A 20,832-nucleotide genomic window follows, 5' to 3' on the forward strand; every position below is an offset into this window, starting at 1 on the left:
CGAGGGGTGCTGCTCGCTGCTCCCGGACCCTCACCGGGCTGTCCAGCGCGGGGAGCCCGCACAAGCCCGCGGTGCGTACGCGGCCGGTGGCGCCAGGGCGACAGCCGTGTCCCGCGCGTGTTATGGCGACCTTCTGTGGGGCCGCCCCCCCTTCGCGCCGCGACCCGGAAGGACAAATGGATGCTGGGAAGATGGCGGCGAGCGCGCTGGCGGCGGCGCCCCCGGTGTGTGTGCTGGTGCTGGGCATGGCCGGCTCCGGGAAGACCACCTTCGTGCAGGTGAGGGGCGGCTGGGGGGAGCTGTCGGTTTGTCTTAGCGCTACCCCCACGTCCAGCGGGGCCTGACGCCTCCTCGTGTCCCCTTAGCGACTGGCGGCCTACCTGCATGGGCAGCGCTGCCCCCCATACGTGATCAACCTGGACCCCGCCGTGCACGACCTGCCGTTCCCCGCCAACATCGGTGAGTCCCGTGTGGCCCGTGGTGGGCGCTGCGGGGGAGGGGGTGGTCCCGCACCAGAAGTGTGGCGTGTTTCGCCAGAATAAAGCAAGTATGTTTTGCCAAAAATAAATAAATCCATTTTTGGTATTCTGCTTTTCATAAGTTTGGTGGAAAGGGGCTGGGGGGCTATGTGAGGTATTTGGCTAGGTTGTTTATGTTCACTACTTTAATTAAAGAGATTCCAAGTCCTAACACAAGAAGGACTTTCTTTTTTAACATCTTTGTCCTACCAATCTTTACGTGTCAATTTTTAGGAGCAAAGGCATTTTTCCATCGCGTTTGTACATATTTTTGGGTTTGGTTTGGTTTTTTTTTACATTTTCTAGTGTTATTTGATGGTTTGTTTTGTTTTTTTTTTCTTTATCAGTAATGAACATATTAGCAAATTTGATATGGTTCCCTCCATCCAGAACAGTGGTAGCCATATGTGCTACCAAATAACTTATTTAAAGCACTTTAAGTAAGACATGAATTTTAGAGAAAATACTTTAACAATAAAACAGACCTTATGTTTAGCTGTTCCAAAGGGGTTGCCAATGATTTGGTTTGTGAGGGTCCTGTCTGTTAAACTTTATAAAGTTTGTCAACCTTCCTCTCCAGCAGATAAGAAAGGCAGTGTGGGTACCAAAGTTGTTTTATTGATGTCAAATGAATAATTAGAGTGTCTGTTCCAGTGCTGGACCTCTAATAATACAGTTAGATGCGTATATTTTGTTAACTGATGTTGATTGGCTGAGAATAAAATTCAACTGAAGCGATTAGTGCTAAAAACCTAAAGTGGTCGTGTTTCACATGAATTGCATTGGGTTTCATATGTATGTTGAGCGCATATCAAATCTGTTGGATTTTATTTATTCCGTTTGGGAGATTTTTCCTGTTGGTACTAGATCTATTACTGAGACAAAAGGAGACTTGCTAGAAAAAGAAGGGCTTTCAACTGTCTGCAAATTGATGAAGAAGGGTATTTTAAAAGTGATGTCCTAAAACTATATATACGTCTTTCTCCTCTAGATATCAGGGACACTGTGAAGTACAAAGAAGTCATGAAACAGTATCCTTTTTTTTGTCTAAATAATATTTGAAATCTCAGATTTTGTGAAAATAGTCTGTCACTTCTGTACACTATGATGAAGGGGGCAGGAGGTGTTAGGGATCGTAGTAATGCAGAACGTTAGGTGAAGATCAGAAGTTTTTGACTATGTGTTTCTTGCATGTGAGGTTAGAAACATATGTTCTACAACATTTGATACTTGTTAGGTAATTGTCTCCTGTGCTAAAAATGATTCTATCTAATAGTACATTTTTACAAATAGTGGGCACTCTGCCCACATCTGTTTCTTTTCCTGTTGTTCTTTAGAAGAACTTGTATCTTTCTTTGTGGAAGCCAGCAGCCTTTTCTCCAGGCTTTAACAAGCCTAATTTTATTTGTTATAAGCAAATATGCAAATTCCTATTTGCCTGTATTAGGTGGAGAAAACTATTTCCACATTGTTTGATCACAGTCAAAGCACTGTTGTGCTGTGTTCTGAATCTCAAAGACATTGGACTGTTGGCTCTTGCTGCAAAGTAGTTTGATGACTGTAGTGCAGTAACATTACACTAAAATGAGTGCACTTCCAGAGGGGTATAGAGGACCTTTGTCTCCTAAGTAACAGCTTGTGCAGATGGAAATAGAATTGTAGAATCATAATATATAGATAATTATAGAATCATAGAATGGTTTAGGTTGGAAAGGACCTTGAAGATCATCGAGTTCCAACCCCCCTGCCATAGGCAAGGACACCTCCCACTAGATCAGGTTGCCCAAGGCCATGTCCAGCCTGGCCTTGAACACCTCCAGGGGTGGGGCCTCAACAACCTCTCTGGGCAACCTGTTCCAGTGCCTCACCACCCTCACAGTGAAAAAATTCTTCCTAATGTTCAATCTGAACCTGCCCTCTTCTAGTTTACAGCCATTCCCCCTCGTCCTATGACTACATGCCCCAGTAAAAAGTCCTTTCCCAGCTCTCCTGTAGGCCCCCTTTAAGGACTGGAAGGCCACAATAAGATCTCCCCAGAGCCTTCTCTTCTCCAGGCTGAACGGCCCCAACTCTTACAGCCTCTCCTCATAAGAGAGGTGTTCTAGCCCTCGGATCATCCTCGTGGCTCTCCTCTGGACACACTCCAGCAGGTCCATTTCCTTCTTATGTTGGGGACTCCAGAGCTGGATGCAATATTCCAGGTATTGTCTCACGAGAGCAAAGTAGAGGGGCACAATCACCTCCTTTGACCTGCTGGCCACACTTCTGATGCAGCCCAGGATACGGTTGGCCTTCTGGGCTGCAGTCGCACACTGCTGGCTCATGTTGAGCGTCTCGTCAACCAACACACCCAAACCCTCCTCCTCAGGGCTCCTCTCCATTCATTCTCCGCCCAGCCTGTATTTGTGCTTGGGATTGCCCTGACCCCACATGCAGGACCTTGCACTTGGCCTTGTTGAACTTCATGAGACTGGCATGGGCCCACCTCTCCAGCCTGTCCAAGTCCCTCTGGATGGCATCCCTCCCCTCCAGCTTGTCGACTGCTCCACACAGCTTGGTGTCATCAGCAAATGTGCTGAGGGTGCACTCAATCCCAACATCCGTGTCACCAACAAAGGTGTTGAACAGCACTGGTTCCAGTACCTACCCACGAGGAACACTAGTCATCACTGCTTGCCACTTGGACACAGCCAGTGATCGTTATTTGCTTTACTGTGTCTGTTAGCCATTACTGGAGTTTAAATATCTCATTAAATAGTGCTTGAGGAGGGTGTATGGCCTTGTGTTTGGATATTGAGAGTGAGTAGTGGCCCTACAAGACAGTATGTCCTGTTATTTGTTTTTTTTTTTGAACGTAATCAGTATACAGATCTGTTCACATGAAAAAGGATTTTGGAATTTTCATCTTTAAGCTGACACTTCGACTATCTTCACAACATTCATTCCCATTATCATTTAATTTCTGCTAAAATTTATTTGTGCAAGAAATCTTTCAATTATCTTTTGAAGTATAAATTCTTAAAATTAAGTGCATTCCGGGTATTGTTAAATTCTGAGCTACTGGCTGTGTTGTAAATATTTTTGGAAAGACAAAGATGGCTTTGATGTATACACATACATATATTTTCTCTTTGTCCAGAATGGTAATGCTTGAATAACAGCAAGGGGAAGCCACAGCGTAGCCCCTTCTGGTTAATCACATGTGTTTGGGCAAAAGAGAGACCACTTTATTTGTTACGCTACTGCATCACTTAGAAGACTTAATTGTGTATTAGGGGTATTGTCTTATGCTGCAAGGTATCCGGTGTTCATTATACATGGGCACTCATTATTAGAATTGAAAAAGAAGCCCTCTGAGGTCTGCATAATCATCCGCTTTCCTAAATGAAGCGTCTAGATACGGGCTGGGCCCAAATGGTGGAATAGTGACTTCTCTCAATCTCTTTGCTACAAGATTTGATCAGGTACGAGGTTGTTCCTATGTGATACTGTGCTGGGAGACTTGCGGGGGGGTTACGTGTTTGGAGTCACAGAGAGCACTGTGTTTGGTTAGCCTCCTGATTTTTCTTTGGAGTTAGAGTATTCTGTATAGAAAACCACCTGCTTTACAAAGCAGCCAAAACTCATTAGCTTTCAATTTAGAGATTTCAGTTTTTCAGCTTTTTTAAAAGCAAAATTTAGGAGCCACATGTACAGAATATTCTTTAGTCTTAGTACAAAACTGTTCTGTTGCACTATGTTCACTAGAAAATCTTTCAGATGGATGCTCTGGTTTTGAAGTAGGGAAGCTCACTTCTGGTAATGGGTTAAGTTTTCCTAGGGTTATTTGATAATTGACTGCTCTCTTAAATCGTAATGCTAAATCAGCGCTGGGTGGGAACTTAGGCAAGATATTGAGGGAGTGGACAATCTCTTAGTAAAAAGGTAGGGAACAGCTCTCCTTGTTCTACCATTTCTTTAGCCATGTACAAGAACACAGACAAAATCGAGGTTGTCTTTGACCTATGCAGTGTCTGAGCATTTTCCACCCTTCCTTACTAGGGCATTTTCACATATTGAAAAGCTTAGAGACTTTAACCTTCTTTTGATACATATGTGCAGCTGTGCAAGTTAATGTAGTTCCTGGTATGAAATGACTATGAAGGTTTCCTCTTGTGAGCTTAAATACAAGGTATACTCCTTTTTCAATCAGGTGATGAAGTTTATTGAAAAAAGACAAAATTCATCCAAGTGAGTACTTTCTACCAAGTTCTACTTTTCTGTGATCAGTGTGGGACAAATGTGTGAAATTCTAAAAAGGTTCTCTGCGTGTTTTCTAGTTGTTTTTCAGCCTTGGTATAAAGTTTATGTGGAAAAGAATTAGAACAGATAAACTAGACTTTCTTTGGATACATCTAAGAAATGTCTGCTTTTCTTGTTTTCCATTAGACTGTCCTTTTTTCCTGACGCACTGTACAAATAGGCAACCATTAACTCTTCTGAAGAGTTTGCAGTACTATGTGTCTGTCAAATTGATGCCTTCAACTTTAATAGAATCTGAAGGGAGGACATGCTTCTTAGTTACAAAATTCATACAGGAAATTAAAATTTTCAGGCATGCCCATAAATTTTGTCACTGGGAGAAGTTTTTCTGATCTGCAACAGAATAATCATGTGATTTGCTGTTACATGCTTGCAGTAATCTAGTCAGAAAAGGATCTGGTGCTTAACTAATTTTCCCTTATTGTTTGTTGGGGGTGACTTCTTAACAGGTATGTTATTATTGACACACCAGGGCAAATTGAGGTATTCACCTGGTCAGCATCAGGAACCATCATAACTGAGGCCTTGGTAAGTGTTTTCTACGTGACTTGACAGTGAGGCTTTGTGAAGGAAGTAGCTGTTGAACAGTGTGTACTTCTAATTACAATATATTTTCTTTTTTGTTTCCAGGCTTCCTCTTTTCCTTCAGTTGTTGTTTATGTGATGGACACCTCTCGCAGTACTAACCCCATCACCTTTATGTCCAACATGCTGTATGCCTGCAGGTAAGAAAAGCTGAAAATGCAGTCCATCTGCTCTTATTGCTGTGTCTCTTTGATACTTATTTTGGAGGGGAATCATAGAATGGTTTGGGTTGGAAGAGACCTTCAAAGATCACCTGGTCTCCCCCATCTAGTCTACTTCCATGGACAGGGACATTTTTCACTAGATCAGGTTACTTAAAGCCCTGTCCAACTTGACCTTGAACACATTTTCTGACATTAGTGTTGAGCAAAAGATGCTAGAATATATACAGTGAAATGAATATGTAAGCTTGTGTTTCAAGGCAGTTTTGCTTTATAGGTGTGTTCAGTTATTTGAATTCATTGTTATCTCACAAATAATATCTCGGAACCTAAGGTTTGAGTGAAAATAATTAAAAAATGCGGAGAGTTACAAATTGGGATCTGAGAGTCATAGAAATAGTAATCGGAGGCAACTGGGTGTGTAGAAGGAGATTTTACATCTTAGATGTGCGCTTACATCTTGGGGGAGGCATATTTTGTTCAACTATGGTAAGCAGGATCTGGGTGAAAATTACATTCTAATTGATGTGGAGGAAAAGAATTACCTTTTCAAGTCAAATGTATTCAGTTTTGCACAGGTTTTGTCTGCCTTATGCTTAACTTGTTTTCTATTCTATTAAGAATTACATTAATTTTTTTGTGTGTGTGTGTGTGTCCCCAGTATCCTGTACAAGACAAAGCTACCTTTCATTGTTGTCATGAACAAAGTAAGTTAAAGCTATGGTTTTTGTGTCCTAGTGGAACATTGTTCTGTTTAGCTTGCTTTGCTGTGGTGTCTTTGTCGTACTACAATAATAGATTTTCTAGAAAAGAGAGGCTGAGAGGGAGCTGCAGGCTGAAAACTGAATCTAAAAGGGTCTTTAATCTGGTATACAAATGCAGAAGAAGAATCAGGGATGGACAGTTACACCCAAATGTTCAACTTAAAGAAGATACTAGCAATTAGAAAAACGTTTTGCACCTTAACACTAGGCTATAAGGAAACTTAACTTTGTAACATAAGGGTAAGTTTGTTACTGAATCCGCTCTTATAGTCCCCTGCTTCCTCTGAACAATTGTCATAATCATTAATTATTTCTACTCAGCGGCAGGCTGATGACTCACAGTGGGAACTGTATAACACCTACCTGTTTTGAGGAAGGAGTCCCATGTATTGTAGGAGGCAAAATTTAACAAAAGATGTTCGGTCCTGATCAGTGACACTAAAAATATGCCAGTATTTGCCAGAAAGCAGATACTTACTAGCCTAAGGATATACCTCCACTGTTGCATAAGGTATTTGTAGCCTTAAAGGAATGTTTTTGAACTTAACAGTTAGCTGTCTCTTTAAACATAGCAATTTCACATTTTAAAAGAATCTTATTAGGTTTTTGGTGTGAGTACTCTTCCTTTTCCCCACAGACATCCTTTGTATTCAAGGAGTTGCTCCCCAACATAGCAAGCTTTGTGTGTGCGTGCATGTATATCCCATACGCTTCCTCTAGAAAACCCATGCTTTGAATGTGAAATTTTACCTTGCACTAGCTGAGTAGGATTACTGTCTGATGTCCTCCAACTACACACATCTTTGCAGTGACCCAAACCATGCATGTCTTTGATATCTGCTTTCTTACTTAGCAAGTTTATATACACTGTTGTCTTTCTAACTCTATACAGTAATTTAAAAATAAGATGTTAAGCTTTTTCTGTAGAAAAAGGCATGAGGTAGGAAAAGCATTCTCTCTTCAGAAAAAAACATTTTTTGAAAGACTGAAAGAAATGGTACTTCATCAGTATATGTAAGGAAAGGTAGGTCCAAGGCTTAGGATTCATAACTTTAAACTTCATTTTGATCTGACATTTAACCTTTGGTAAAAAGTAAAGCCAAAAGCACTTGAAGAATTTTTGACAAGCATTTTAAAATAGACTCTTGATACGAATGGAAGAATCCCAAGGAACTGATATATAGGCAGTGACAAACAAATAGCTTTAAGGAATGTTAAGATTTTCAGAGGGGGAAAAAAAGTTATTTGTAGAGTTGATTTAATTTTATTTATAGAATTTAATCAAGCTAACTCTAAATAGTCAGGCTTTGACCCTTGATGGATTCAGTTCTGTCTCGAATATCTTGAGTAATGCTAGGCAATACTTTCTTTATCTAATTTCCACCTTCCCATTGGTGCTGGGAAATGAAATATATCAGAGTTTTAGACATCTCTACATTGTGATAATAGTGGATATACATGTGGTAAGATATGTTTATAAAATTCTTTAATAGATCATTTGCATAGTAATCCATATAAAATTACGGAATCATCTCACCTGTCTGTGTCCATCATCTTGCAGTGAGTTTAGATTATAACTTCTTCAGGTCAGAGCACAGCTTACTTTTTATAAAGATCCTGTAGGCTGTTACCCAATGTGGAAGTGGCTCCCCGCTGACTGCCAAGAAAGGATGGGATCATCAGTGAGGACTGTTCTTGTCTGGCCTCAGTCATACGATCTAATATTTACAACTTAAACTTTCTTGTACAGTATGTAGGTTTTGGATGCCCCTTTCCAGTAAACCATAAGAGCCTTTAGCCTTCAATTGTTTCCTAAAACATGCCTTCTTAAAACTGGAATAGTGGTTGTTTATCTTCCTGTGTTCAAGTAGTTGGTTTGATAAAAACAGAGCTTGGAAAATTTCAGACCAGGGCTGAATATTTTGAAAAGATCAGCATTTTGAAAGTAAGTTTAAAGTGGAAATTTTTTATTTGTCCACTTAACAGCCTAAAGCTAAGAACTCATCATGATTACTTCTGAAATGTTTCTCTTCTCCTTCCAGACTGACATAATTGACCACAGTTTTGCAGTAGAATGGATGCAGGACTTTGAGACTTTTCAGGATGCCCTGAATCAAGAGACATCCTATGTCAGTAATCTGACTCGTTCTATGAGTTTAGTGTTGGATGAATTTTACAGTTCGCTGAAGGTAAGAATCTTCCTATTTTTTACTACCTCTCATAAAAGCCTGGAGAACAGAAAGCTCAAGGAGGATATTATTGACGTGTATAAATACTTGATGGGAGGAAGTAAAGAAGACAAAAGCAGGCTCTTTTCAGTGCCCAGTGGAAGGACAAGAGGCAACAGATACGAAGTGAAATGCAGGAAATGGTTTTAAAAGAAGAGGAAAAAATAATTACTGTAATTTTACTGATTGAGCACTGGAACGGATGGTCCAGAGAAATTGTGGAGTCTCCATCCTTGGAGATACTCAAAACATGCTCAGACAAGATCTTGAGCAACCTGTTCTAGTTAATTCTGCTTTTTAAGCAGGAGAGGTTGGACTAGATGATCTGCAGAGGTATCTTCCAACCGCAGCCATTCTGCCTTTCTGTAAAAGGGCTTTGCACTGCCCTTTCGAACTGGAATCCGTTGATGAGCCTTGCATTGGGGGTGAGGATTTGCTGGTTTAAACATAAAGTAACTTTAGTTGCTTCTCACACTGAATGGCAGCCTGAATCATTTAATACTGAATTGTGATTAATCATCAGAAGAAAGCTAATATAGGCTGCTAAGAGGCAGTGTTGTGTGTTGCAGTGTCTCTCATCTGAGATAATTTTCCTTGTTCTGGAAGTGTCAGGTACAGTTGGACAATTTACTATGTAGGAAGAAAGGAAAGAATCTCAAAAACAAACCAACAAAAAAATCCTTTATATTTGCTGACACAAGAAAAAGTGTTTGTTTTTTTTTTCCCCTTGACAGGGTTTGAGAGGACAAATCCATTCAGTTTCTCTGAAAACACTATACATTGGCGGATGTTAATGATCCCATAGCCTATGCTAAAAGGGTTCAGCTAATTGTGTTTTTCGTCAGCTTTTACTTAAGAAAAAGCAAGCAAATGTTTTTATGGATATTACAAGAAAGGCAATGAAAATAAGTGATTTCATTCACATAGATAATGATAATTCAGCCAAAACAAAAATATTGTAAGTAACAATATACGGTATTTCAAAATGGATTGTAGTGGTGCCATATACAGGAGTAAAGTACTTCCTAGTTTTGCTAATCAACTCTTTTGCTAATCAACTATTTGTATGCACGTCATATCTATTAGAATAGTAGACTGGAAAGCAGGACATATGCAGAGGATTATAGGGTAGAAGCCAGCTTGTACTTAAGGGCAATGAAAGTATAAATATTAATATATATCGGCAGAGTGCCTAGACTAATTCTTAAAATCCTTTGGAATGCTTGATTGTCTGCATATTTACTGTACTATTGACAAAATGCAGGACTGTGTTGGAAAGTCTTGCATTTGAAAGTGAGTAGTTACGACTGTCTTGCTAATGAAAAGGAGAATTTTCATTAGCAGATGTAAGATTCTTAAGAGTCACCAAATACTGGCTAGTAATAGTCTTAAAGTTATTTTTAGATAATTGATTTAATAAAAGCAGAACAAACGGTCAGAAGCGTAATGGCAGACAAGTGCAAATTAGAAAGCAGATGTGCATTTTGAATGTATTGCCATAGTAACTGATTAAATTCTCCATCTCTTGCTGTTCTGGGGGTTGGATTAGAGGTACCTTTTAAAATGGGCTTCAGATAAATACAAAGTATTAAACAGAACTTCAGAGGCAAAAAGTCTGTTCTTGTGGTCTGTTTTGCTCTTTAATTCTAGCACGCTGATATTGCAGCAATTAGACTAACCACTTATGATACTAGGTTCAGAATGAGAACTTGGATTATTAACAATAACCAAGTAAACAGAAGGAAGACTTGATCTTTCTTTTGAATTGCCCTATCTTGTTCATTATGTTTAGGCATTGTATTGTCTTAACTATGTTTTTTGTGGGGTATTGAGATTGGAGGTACAAGGATGAGTGCAGAGTCACTTTTCTTTTTTTCCTTTTTTTTTTTTTAATTGTTGTTTCCCTCCCCCTATGGTATGTAGAACAGACAGGAAAACCCAGGTTCCTGAGTTAAATAAGAGAGAGAAAACAAACAAAAAAACATGAACCAAAAACCGGAGGTAACAAACATTAACAGCAGGTGGAGAAAGCGGTTGAAAGTAGGAATGACAGAAGCAGAAGTGTTACTGCATACTCTTATGCCACTGAGATGATTAAATGGGTATTTTTGGATTCCTTTTTTTTTTTTTTTTTAGTTTAGTGGGTTTTCTTTGTTTGGTTGGTTGGTTTTTTTAAAGATATTGCTTAGTCTTTCCAGCTCTGATCATCCATCAGTTACCTAAAAACTTGCTTCAATTACTTTTCAGTTCTGGTATATGATTTTCTTTTATAGGTTGTTGGTGTTTCTGCTGTGCTTGGCACAGGCCTGGATGATTTTTTTGTTCAGCTTTCTAAAGCTGTAGATGAATATGAGAGGTAAGATGATAACATTTGATCCCTGACCCAGTGAATACTTGCTGAAGTTACTGATTCATGAGCCCACTCCTTTGATTTGAAGGACTGTTTTCACAGCCAAGGTAGTCTAGGATTTCTAATAAACTTAACTGCAAGAGTCAACATAAAAAGCAGCAATGAACAGGAACTATTCAGTGGTGATTTTTTTTACTAACTGTTCAGTGAAAAAGTAAAAGCTATCTGTCAGCAAATCTGTGAAGCCATTTTTTTCTTCTGATTCCATACAGTGATTAAGGTTTGAATTGTCTTCAGGAAACTAGCAGCTCAGTTTGGCAGACTGAATAAATGAGCAAATTAAAATTCAGCAATTCTTTGAGTATTTACTCCTTGCTGGATTCCTTCCCATGAAATACTGCCAGGCTGCTTTATAACATTAGAAAGCAAATCCAGTAACTTGGATTACTTAGAAGTACCTAAACCAGACCGTAGATTATTATTAGAGGAAAATATGTCATGCTGGATTGGATAGCCAGAGAGAGACTGCTACAGCTTCATGCTCCCAGGTCTGATTAGTCTGGCCTGGTCGTGCCCCCAGGTCTGCATACTGCCTAATCTCTGCTTACATGCCAATAGACCCTTTTGTTCCCTTAGCCCTCTATTTCCCATACTTGTTCCTCCCCAAATCTCCTAAATCCCTCCCTTTTCCCACCTTCAGTTCCTCCCCTAAACATCCCATAATAAATCCTGTGCTATCCCCAAATGCTCTTTCCCTGCATCCCATGATGTGCCCCACGCCCCTAGGCAGCCACCTTTCTGTACTCACAAGGTGATTCGATTCAGAGAGCTCCCCATAAGGCATGGTGGTGGGTTTCACGCCTGGACCATGGGGCTGATGGTTCTCCTGGGACAGCCCTGGGAGGAGCTGGGATAGGGTATCCCTTCCTCCAAGCCCTTAATTTGGATTCCCTGCCTGCCACCGTGCCTTCTGTGTTTCTCTAGGATTGTTGAGATGGGTCTTTGATGGTTTGATGGCTCTTCTGTGATGGGCCTGGGAGTATCTGGGCCAGGTATTATTTATGCTTCCCCTCCCCCAAATGTCTCTGCGCGCTTTGGAGTTGCTGAGGAGTTTCACCACAGTTTCACCACATAACCTAACAATTATTCAGGGATACACTGCCTACATAATGAAACCCTAGTTAAGGGTTTCATATAAGCCTCCAATGTGCACTTGCAGCCCAGACAGCCAATCGTACCCTGGGCTGCATCAAAAGAAGCGTGGCCAGCAGGTTGAGGGAGGTGATTCTCCCCTTCTACTCCTCTCTTGTGAGACTCTGCCTGGAGCACTGCATCCAGCTCTGGGGCCCACAGCACAAGAAAAACATGGAACTGTTACAGTGGGTCCAGAGGAGGCCACAAAAACAATCAGAAGGCTGGAATGCCTCTGCTATGAAGAAAGGCTGAGAGAGTTGGAGTTGTTCAGCCTGGAGAAGGGAAGGCTTCAGGGAGACCTTATTGTGGCCTTTCAGTATATAAAGGGAGCTTGTAGGAGAGACAGAGAGATTTTTTTGATAGGCCCTGTAGTGACAGGACATGGGGTGACAGTTTTAAACTGGAAGAGGGTAGATTTGGATTTGACATATGAAAGAAATTTTTTTTACAAAAAGGATGGTGAGACACTGGAGCGGGTTGCCCAGAGAAGCTGTGGATGCCCCGTGATTGGAAGTGTTCAAAGTCAAGTTGGACGGGGCTTTGAGCAACCTGATCTAGTGAAAGATGTTCCTGCCCATGGTAAGGGAGGTTAGACCAGATGATCTTTGAAGGCCTCTTCCAACCCAAACCATTCCATGATTCAAAGAAGAGGGTATCCACATTCACTTTATCCTACTTCATTAAAGAAATACTTCAAAGGTCCCATAGTGGTACCATAGTTTGGAAGTTTGTGAACAGTCTTTCTGTATGAGATCCCATTAAACTGTCTTAGGAGGCACAAGTAACTGGCAGAGGAAGTCATGACTGTGATTAGAGGAGAGTGATAAATCTGATTAGATATAGCAGTGAAATGACTACCTCAGTCAGCTGGTTTTCTTACCCAACAAGACAGTGTGAGAAAGGTTTGCTATTTTAATGGAGTATATTCACTTATTTTGCATCCATTCGTTTCAGTATCCAAATCTGGGTAAAAAGGACCGTTAGTCTTCCTGAAATGTTTCTCAAACATGAAAGCCTAGAGAAGACTTTTGTTGGGGTAGAAACAAGGCTCCAAGATGATCCTTACTTAATATAAATCATGTATTAGTTCAGACTGAATGCACTCTCTTTATCTTTTCAGAGAATATCGTCCAGAATATGAGCGCCTGAGAAAAACACTGGTAAGTATTTTTAACTGTTGTATACCTGGGCAGTGTATCTTGGGGTCACTTTTATGCACACAATTGCCTCTTTGTTGGGAGGATCTAACATTTCATTTACTAATCATACTCCTGTCCCAAAGCTCATCATCTGTCTTTTTTTCCTAGATTTGGTGGAGCATATCTTTAGAAAAATAGAGATATTTTGTAAAATAGATGTGGCTCAGTGTTATAGTGCTAATAATTTATTTGGGCAAATCATGAGAAAATTATTGGGAAAGATTTTTATATCTTCCATTCAGAAAGATAGAAAATTTTTAAAAAATAACTTTCCAAAGTGATTCCTTGAATATATCACTGTATCTTTCCACACCAGTGAAATGTACCATTTTGACTTAGACAAATAATGAAGACTGAGTTGCAGTACCAAAACCAGTAGCTCTGCACACCTCGAATTCTGGCTGTCCAGAGGACAGTTCTCTGCAGGCACAACTTCACTGAGTTTGGCTTCCTGATGCCACAAAAAATGTTCTTGGGATGTCCATTATATTCCAGGATGAGGTTGCTTTCCATGTTTATCCAAAAGTTCTGTGTAACCTTAGTTGTAACGTAACTTCTGCTTTCTGGCTGGAGAACAGACTGCTAGTATTGGGTAAGATTACTCTTCTACTGATGTTTTAAATGTATTCAGAGTCTGCATGTAACTTTGTACCTACAGGAGAAAGCTCAAAATAAACAGAAGAGAGAGCAGCTGGAACACTTGTGGAAGGACATGGGCAGTGTGTGTGTGCAGGGCAACACACTTGCAGGTACCGTAATAGGAAGATTAAGTTTACTGCAGAATTTGTCTAAAGAGTCTGGCCTTGAGAAGCCATATAGCACTTTTCTGTCTTCACAGCAAAAGCGTGAAAGCAGCTTCATGTTAGAGGAGTGGGGCTTTAGTTCCTGTGGGATGGGTCAGACTTAGCTCTTCTATGTGTCAGTCACAGACATGAGAAGAAGCAACCCTGCTGTGTAGATGAAGCGTACTAGAAGTAATGAAATGCTTTAGAGAAGGTGAAACAATCAAATTAGAATATGAGAAAGCTCTACTGTTGGTTGAGCTGTTGCAAAAGACTGAGTATGGTGCTGATGCATTCTGTCCTGTATCCTTGGAATCCATATCTTTGGTATTAATTACTGTGTTTATGTGCAAATAGAAATTGTCAGGGCACGAGCTAACTAACTTGTTAGCGTGCTGTTTTTCTGTTCCCTTCAAGGATCTGATGATGCTTCTGCAATGGGTCCCTCTGAGCTGATCCTAACACGAGGAACTCTTGATGAAGAAGAAGAGAGGGAGAGTGATACTGATGACATTGACCATGAAGGTAAGGGAATGAGGGATCCGATCTGGTCTAAAAGCTGCCTGTCTAGTCAAGAAATACCCTTGGTATTTCATTAACTGGATTTACTGTAATGTGAACCTAGAAAACAAGCAAACATTCAGTCACCTAAATACAAGTGTCTGAATCTGTAGCAGAAGTGCAGCTGCAATGCTTAGTCCAGTGATACCACTCTCTAACCTTTGTGAAAGTTCAATTGTAAATTTTCTCTTCGAGTAATTATTTTTAATAGGTGTACAACATGCATAAACCAGACAACTTATGCTGGGAGCATGCAGTCACCTCTGAACCTAATTAAAGCACAATATGTTTCATTATGTTTTTTGGCCTTAACAGTTTCTAGCCCTGGCTCTATTGCCTTTTCCTGTGACTTGTGGTCTTGGAACAATCTTCTAAGTTCGCAGTGTGTGATTTTTCTCTTATATAGCTCACAGACTTAATCTTCATTCTTTCCCTGTTACATTGATTTTTAGGATCACTTATTTCTTTTGCCTTGCAATGAAGTTGAAGTTCAAATAGACTTTATGTGTTGCTCTGACTAGCATGATTCTAGCTTTCTTCAGTAACACAAGTAGAAAAAGTGCTGAAATAGTGCTGAACTGTGGATTTTTTCCCCCAGTTACTGAGGAGAGTCATGAAGAACCAGCCTTCAGAAACTTTATGCAAGAGACGCGGATGAAATACCAGAGAAGGAGCAACCCGAATGAACAAGACATTCAGAAATAGAGGGTTTGGAATCCCTTGTAGTGGAGTTAAAAGTAAAGGAACAGCATAATGAAACATGCATGGAACCATGCGTGGATTCTTCTATCTGTGAACAGCTTCCTCTGATATATTTATATCTTTCTTCCTGCAGTAGCTGTTGGTCATGAGTTGAATGTCTTGTATCCAACTGACTACACATTTGGCCATCTGCCACGGATATTTCCTGAAGTTGAAGGAACCAGATAGCTCTTTCTTTTGCTCCAAATTCTTTAAATGTGCCTGTTGCGAGCTTAGATGTTGAGCTCTGACAGCATTATCACATAGAGTACTTCCTGGTCTCCAAAAGTGCTTTCTGTTCCCGTTGTGCAGACAGGTGCCTGCTGCAGCCAGGACAGAAATGAAATCTCTGCTGCATGAAATGTCATCAATCTAGTCTTTGATATTTTGATTTTAATTAAATATATTTTATGTACTAACAAATGTGTGATGGTTAATAGCAGGAGATTTCATTTCGCCGTTCTAACGTGAGACTTTTTTTCTGTGCTCACAGCCTGCCCATATGGATGCACAGCAAATGAATCTTAATTACATTACAGATGCCTCCTAGGAAAATCCCACGTAAAGAAAGTTCCCAGGAGGGAAAGTGATAAAAAGAATCTGGCTTGATTGAGAACCCAAGTATGCATGGCTGTGTACTGGCTGCATATATCTGTAGGTAACATAAAACAAAGGCATTTCTGCAGATGAGTGCTTACACAGAATGTAGACAAGGATTTGAAGATGGGCTAATAATTGTTTTCCTGGTAGGCACCACAGGCACAGATGTTCACTTGCTGTTTACCATTCTGAACCCTGGAATCTTTGTTTTCTTTCCCTCCACATAATACTGTGGCCTTACTAGGGAGATTTCTCAGTGGGAATCTGGCAGCAGTGTCTGCTAGCACAAGTTCTGTAGGTTTGTGGAAAAACAGTTTCTGTGGATTTTAAAAGTATAGCTGGCAGGGAAGGGAAACTGACAACAGCTGTTACCTGCCAGCTCTGATACGCTTACTGCTTTATTAATGTGGAGTGTTGAGAGATACTAGTTGTTTAGCTTAAATAAGTAAGTTTTAATTAGAATAAATTACTTAGCATAAATCACACCATATTATAACCCTATTTGCTTAGCTTTACTTAGCATGAGTAAGGTAGATGTGCTGAAGCCTTTGAGCCACAATAGAGTTAATTTTCTTAGTAATTTTCCTAGCAGCTAGTACAGTCCTGTGTTTAGTCTTTTAGTAAAAGAAAAATGTTGATAACACTGCTTCCTCCTGGAAACTTTGCTGAGGCATATAGAAAACAAGGAGGTGATTGGTGACAGCCAGCATGGCTTCACCAAGGTCAAGTCATGCCTGACAGATTTGGTGGCCTTCTACGAAGGGGTTACAGCGGCAGTGGACAAGGGAAGACCAACTGATGTCATTTACCTGGACTTTTGCAAAGCGTTTGACACTGTCCCACACAATATCCTGGTCTCTAAATTGAAGAGACATGGATTCGACAAATGGACCACTCAGTGGATAATGAACTGGTTGGACAGTCGCACTCAAAGAGTTGCGGTCAGTGGCTCGATGTCCAAGTGGAGAGCAGTGACGAGTGGCGTTCCTCAGGGGTCGGTACTGGGGCCTGTACTGTTCAACATCTTTGTTGGTGACACAGACAGTGGGGTCAAGTGCACCCTCAGCAAGTTTGCCAACAATACCAAGCTCTTTGGTGAGATAGACACACTGGAGGGGTGGGATGCCATCCAGAGGGACCTGGACAGGCTGGAGAAGTGGGCCCAAGCCAACCTCATGCAGTTCAAAAAAGCCAAGTGCAGGGTCTTACATCTGGGTCGGGGCAGTCCCAAGCACAAATACAGGCTCGGTGGGGAATGGCTGGAGGGCAGCCCTGAGGAGAAGGACCTGGGGGTGCTGATTGACGAGAAGCTCAACATGAGCCAGCAGTGTGCGATTGCAGCCCAGAAGGCCAACCGCATCCTGGGCTGCATCAGAAGTGTGGCCAGCAGGTCAAAGGAGGTGATTCTGCCCCTCTACTCCACTCTCGTGAGACCATACCTGGAATATTGCATCCAGCTCTGGAGTCCCCAACATAAGAAGGACATGGACCTGCTGGAGCGTGTCCAGAGGAGAGCCATGAGGATGATCCGAGGGCTGGAGCACCTCCCCTATGAGGAGAGGCTAAAAGAGTTGGGGCTGTTGAGGCTGGAGAAGAGAAGGCTCTGGGGAGATCTTATTGTGGCCTTCCAGTCCTTAAAGGGGGCTTACAGGAGAGCTGGGGAAGGACTTTTTACTGGGGCATGTAGTGATAGGACGAGGGGGAATGGCTTTAAACTGGAAGAGGGCAGGTTCAGATTGAACATTAGGAAGAATTTTTTCACTGTGAGGGTGGTGAGGCACTGGAGCAGGTTGCCCAGAGAGGTTGTTGAGGCCCCATCCCTGGAGGTGTTCAAGGCCAGGCTGGACGTGGCTGTGGGCAACCTGGGCTGGTGGGAGGTGTCCCTGCCTATGGCAGGGGGGTTGGAACTCGATGATCTTCAAGGTCCTTTCCAACATAAACCATTCTATGATTCTATGTCTGTTGTTAAGTACCACTTGCCATAATTTGTTGTATATCTGCTGCTAAGTAACACAAGGTATGCTTTACTGCTTGACATACTTTTACTGTTTGCTGTAATTTGTCATATATTTAACCAACCATCATGGACCTAGTTAAGACCCCACCACCACCACCACTGGAGTACGCACAGATCAATTAAAGGACATTAAATGAAAACAAGAGCCTGTACTGACAGAAATTGTTAAGATAAGATATACCAATAACTGTAATTAAGGGTGCGTATTTCTATGTTTTGAACTGTATAAATATTCCAGGGAGTTTCTAGGCCGGTGTGCCAGCGTTGTGGATTACCACCTGGCACTCACCCCTGCAGAAATGATTTAAACAAACCCCTTTGCTGTGGGGGTACGATGCCGTCTTGCGCACCGGGTAAATGACCCCGCTTTGGGATAGCAGCGCCCGGTCCGGGCCGGCGGCGGAGCTGCCCGGGACCGCGGCCCGGCACGGTCGGGAAGGGGACGGCGGCCTCTCGCGGCGTGACGGGAGCTGTAACTCCTGGGGCGCAGCGCTTCTGGTCGGCCATATTGTCTCCCCGTGGCATGCCGGGAGGTGTAGTTTTTGCGGAGTTGGCTGCCGGGCAGTCGCGTTGCTCTCGGGCCCGTGCGGAGTGGAGTAGTTCTCGCTGGCGCCGCGGCGCGGCACGAGCTGTAATTTTGTTGCCGGTTCGTGTGGTTTCCGCCACATGCGCGGTGGGGCGTCGCCCGGCGTGCAGATAGGCGTGCTGCGGCTCAGTTGCTACGCATGCGCAGTAGGCCGAGTCGCTGCTTTCCCTCCTGCCGCCAAGCGACCAAAAGTGGGTACTGCAGTTGGGGCGTCGCGCATGCGCAGTGTAGCGCTCGCTCCTGCTCACTGCTGCTGCCTGGCGGAAAAAAATGCGGTACTGCAGGTGTTCCACAGGTCCCTGGTGCTGCGGCTCCTCCCTCGGCGCTGGAGGGGGGGGGCACGGACAGAAACAACCACCTTGGCTTTTTGGTGCAGAGGCAATGAATGTTATTGCCTGGGCTGCGAGTGGAAGCAATGCAGAGAGATTTAAATCCTGTAACCCCCAGTAAGTAGTTCTCGTCTTTGGATAGTATAAACTGGGCTGAGATAACGGTAATTGGTCATCCTACTGAGTGCTCACAAAGGGATACTAAAGATGATGCTGCCGCCCGGTGACCAAAAGGCGGTACTGCAGCTCAGATGCCACGCAGGCGCCGTGGCATCCCCGTGTTCCACACTGCCGTCTGCCGGTACAGGCAATGCGATACCGCGGTGCCCGCGGGGCGGTGCCGCCGCGGTCGTTGCTGCCTCCCGGCCAGGAAACGCTGCTGCCACCGCATGTGCGCGGTGCCGGTGGGCGCAAAGCGCGCGAAGCGCCCCCGCGTGGCCGAAATGCCGACAGTTGGACGGCCGTCGAAGGGGGTGATGCAGTGTGGGTCATTTACCCAGACCGCGTTATCTCTGGCAGGGTCTCCACATGAGTTATCCGCTGTGCATTATCCTAGGTGGAGCCCCTGGTATAGGTCATCCCCATGCGTGTCTCCCCATACAGGTTCCTACCTGCACAAGGCCCTGCCCTCTACTCTGCCTCCAGTGACCCCGCCTCCCCGCTGTCCTCGGCCCCGCCTCCTGCCTGTTCTCGGCCCCACCTCCCGACCTCCTTGGCCCCGCCTTCCTCCCTTCATCGGCCCTGCCTCATGCCTACCTTATCCCCTCCTCCTGCTCCCTTCGGCCCCGCCTCAGCCCCACCTCCCGCCAGCTCAGCCCCTCCTACCTGCTCTCGCTACGGCCACCACGGGACCAAAAATCGATACTGCAGCTGTGGAACGGCATATGCGCATTATGGTGCTCTACTGGGCTCGCTGCTGTCGCCTGGAGACAAAATTCGGTACTGCAGCTCCTGAGCTGCACATGCTCAGTGGCGACCCCGTCCGTTCTCTTTGGCTTCACCTCTGGCCCGCCTCGTCGCCGCGCGTGTCGCGCCCCCATCGGCCATCCCGCCCCGCCTCGTTCTCGCTGCTGCTGCCCCCGCGTGGCCGAAACGCGGTACTGCAGCGCCGGCTGCACACCTGTGGTTGCCGGGCGCCATCCCCGGCAGCGGGTGAGGGCCAGGAGCACCGGGGAGGAGAGCGAACCCTTCGGCAGGTGCAGGGGAGCCTTCCCAACTCACCAGAGCTCCCTCGGAGTCTTCCCCATCACCCTCATGGCCGTGTCCCGCCCCCCTCCCCCCCCAAATCTGGCCCACACGCAGGTGCAGTGGCTGGTGCCCCCCGAGCTGCGTGAGCCCCGTTCCCCCTCTAAGTGCCTGACCCCAGGGAGCGCTGCGGCAGGGCGGTGTTGCACAATGGTTTTACTTTCTTCTGTCACACACAAATCTATAAAGGTTTTAAGAAGCAAAAACCGGGCTTTGCTGAATATACCCCACACCTCCCATCAGGCCCGGCCACAACTCTCTGTTGTCACGGCAACAGCCCTGCACCACTGCCCGTGCCTCTTCACCATGGCAACCGCTCCCGAATGGATGGGTGGGAGGGTGGGCTAATCACAGTATGGATGCTGTGCTTCAATTGGTCGGATTGCCTCGTGAGGGTGGGGCGCGGCAGGGATTGACGGCGACATTGGGCCAATAGAACGGGGCACCCTGAGGGAGGGGTGCGAACGGCGGCAAATGGGCACGCACTGTGGGCGGGCTGTCGTGGGCGGGCCGGGGCGCTCCGGAAGCGGAACGGGCGGGGAGGAAATGACGCCCAGCTTGAAATCGGAGCGGGGTGTCCCATGCGAAAGGCGGGGCCCGGAGGGCGGGTCCTGTGCCGGGCCGGGCCCGCAGGACATCTGTGAGCACGTCATGAGGCAGCTAGGGGTGG

The 20,832-nt window shown here is 44.0% G+C and overlaps 1 protein-coding gene across 1 annotated transcript; it reads left to right on the forward strand.

Moving 5' to 3' along the window:
• The first annotated feature begins 146 nt into the window (after positions 1–146).
• GPN1 (GPN-loop GTPase 1) lies at positions 147–15,419 on the forward strand. The gene is made up of 14 exons (XM_082480893.1): positions 147–278; positions 366–459; positions 1,510–1,549; positions 3,916–3,982; positions 4,711–4,748; positions 5,270–5,348; positions 5,451–5,545; positions 6,228–6,273; positions 8,373–8,519; positions 10,832–10,914; positions 13,223–13,262; positions 13,960–14,050; positions 14,501–14,608; positions 15,243–15,419. The coding sequence occupies exons 1-14, from the start codon at positions 177–179 to the stop codon at positions 15,347–15,349; spliced, it is 1,137 nt and encodes a 378-aa protein (XP_082337019.1). The 5' UTR covers positions 147–176; the 3' UTR covers positions 15,350–15,419.
• The last annotated feature ends 5,413 nt before the right edge of the window (positions 15,420–20,832 follow it).

Source organism: Vanellus vanellus, assembly GCF_965231255.1.
Source record: "Vanellus vanellus genome assembly, chromosome: 3".
Taxonomy (NCBI): Eukaryota; Metazoa; Chordata; class Aves; order Charadriiformes; family Charadriidae; genus Vanellus; species Vanellus vanellus.

Coding starts and splice junctions, on each gene's coding strand:
- GPN1 (XM_082480893.1), top strand. CDS start 177: ATGGATGCTGGGAAGATGGCGGCGAGCGCGCTGGCGGCGGCGCCCCCG. Junction 14,051..14,500: donor GCAGGGCAACACACTTGCAG/GTACCGTAATAG, acceptor GTTCCCTTCAAG/GATCTGATGATGCTTCTGCA. Junction 14,609..15,242: donor TGATGACATTGACCATGAAG/GTAAGGGAATGA, acceptor TTTTTCCCCCAG/TTACTGAGGAGAGTCATGAA.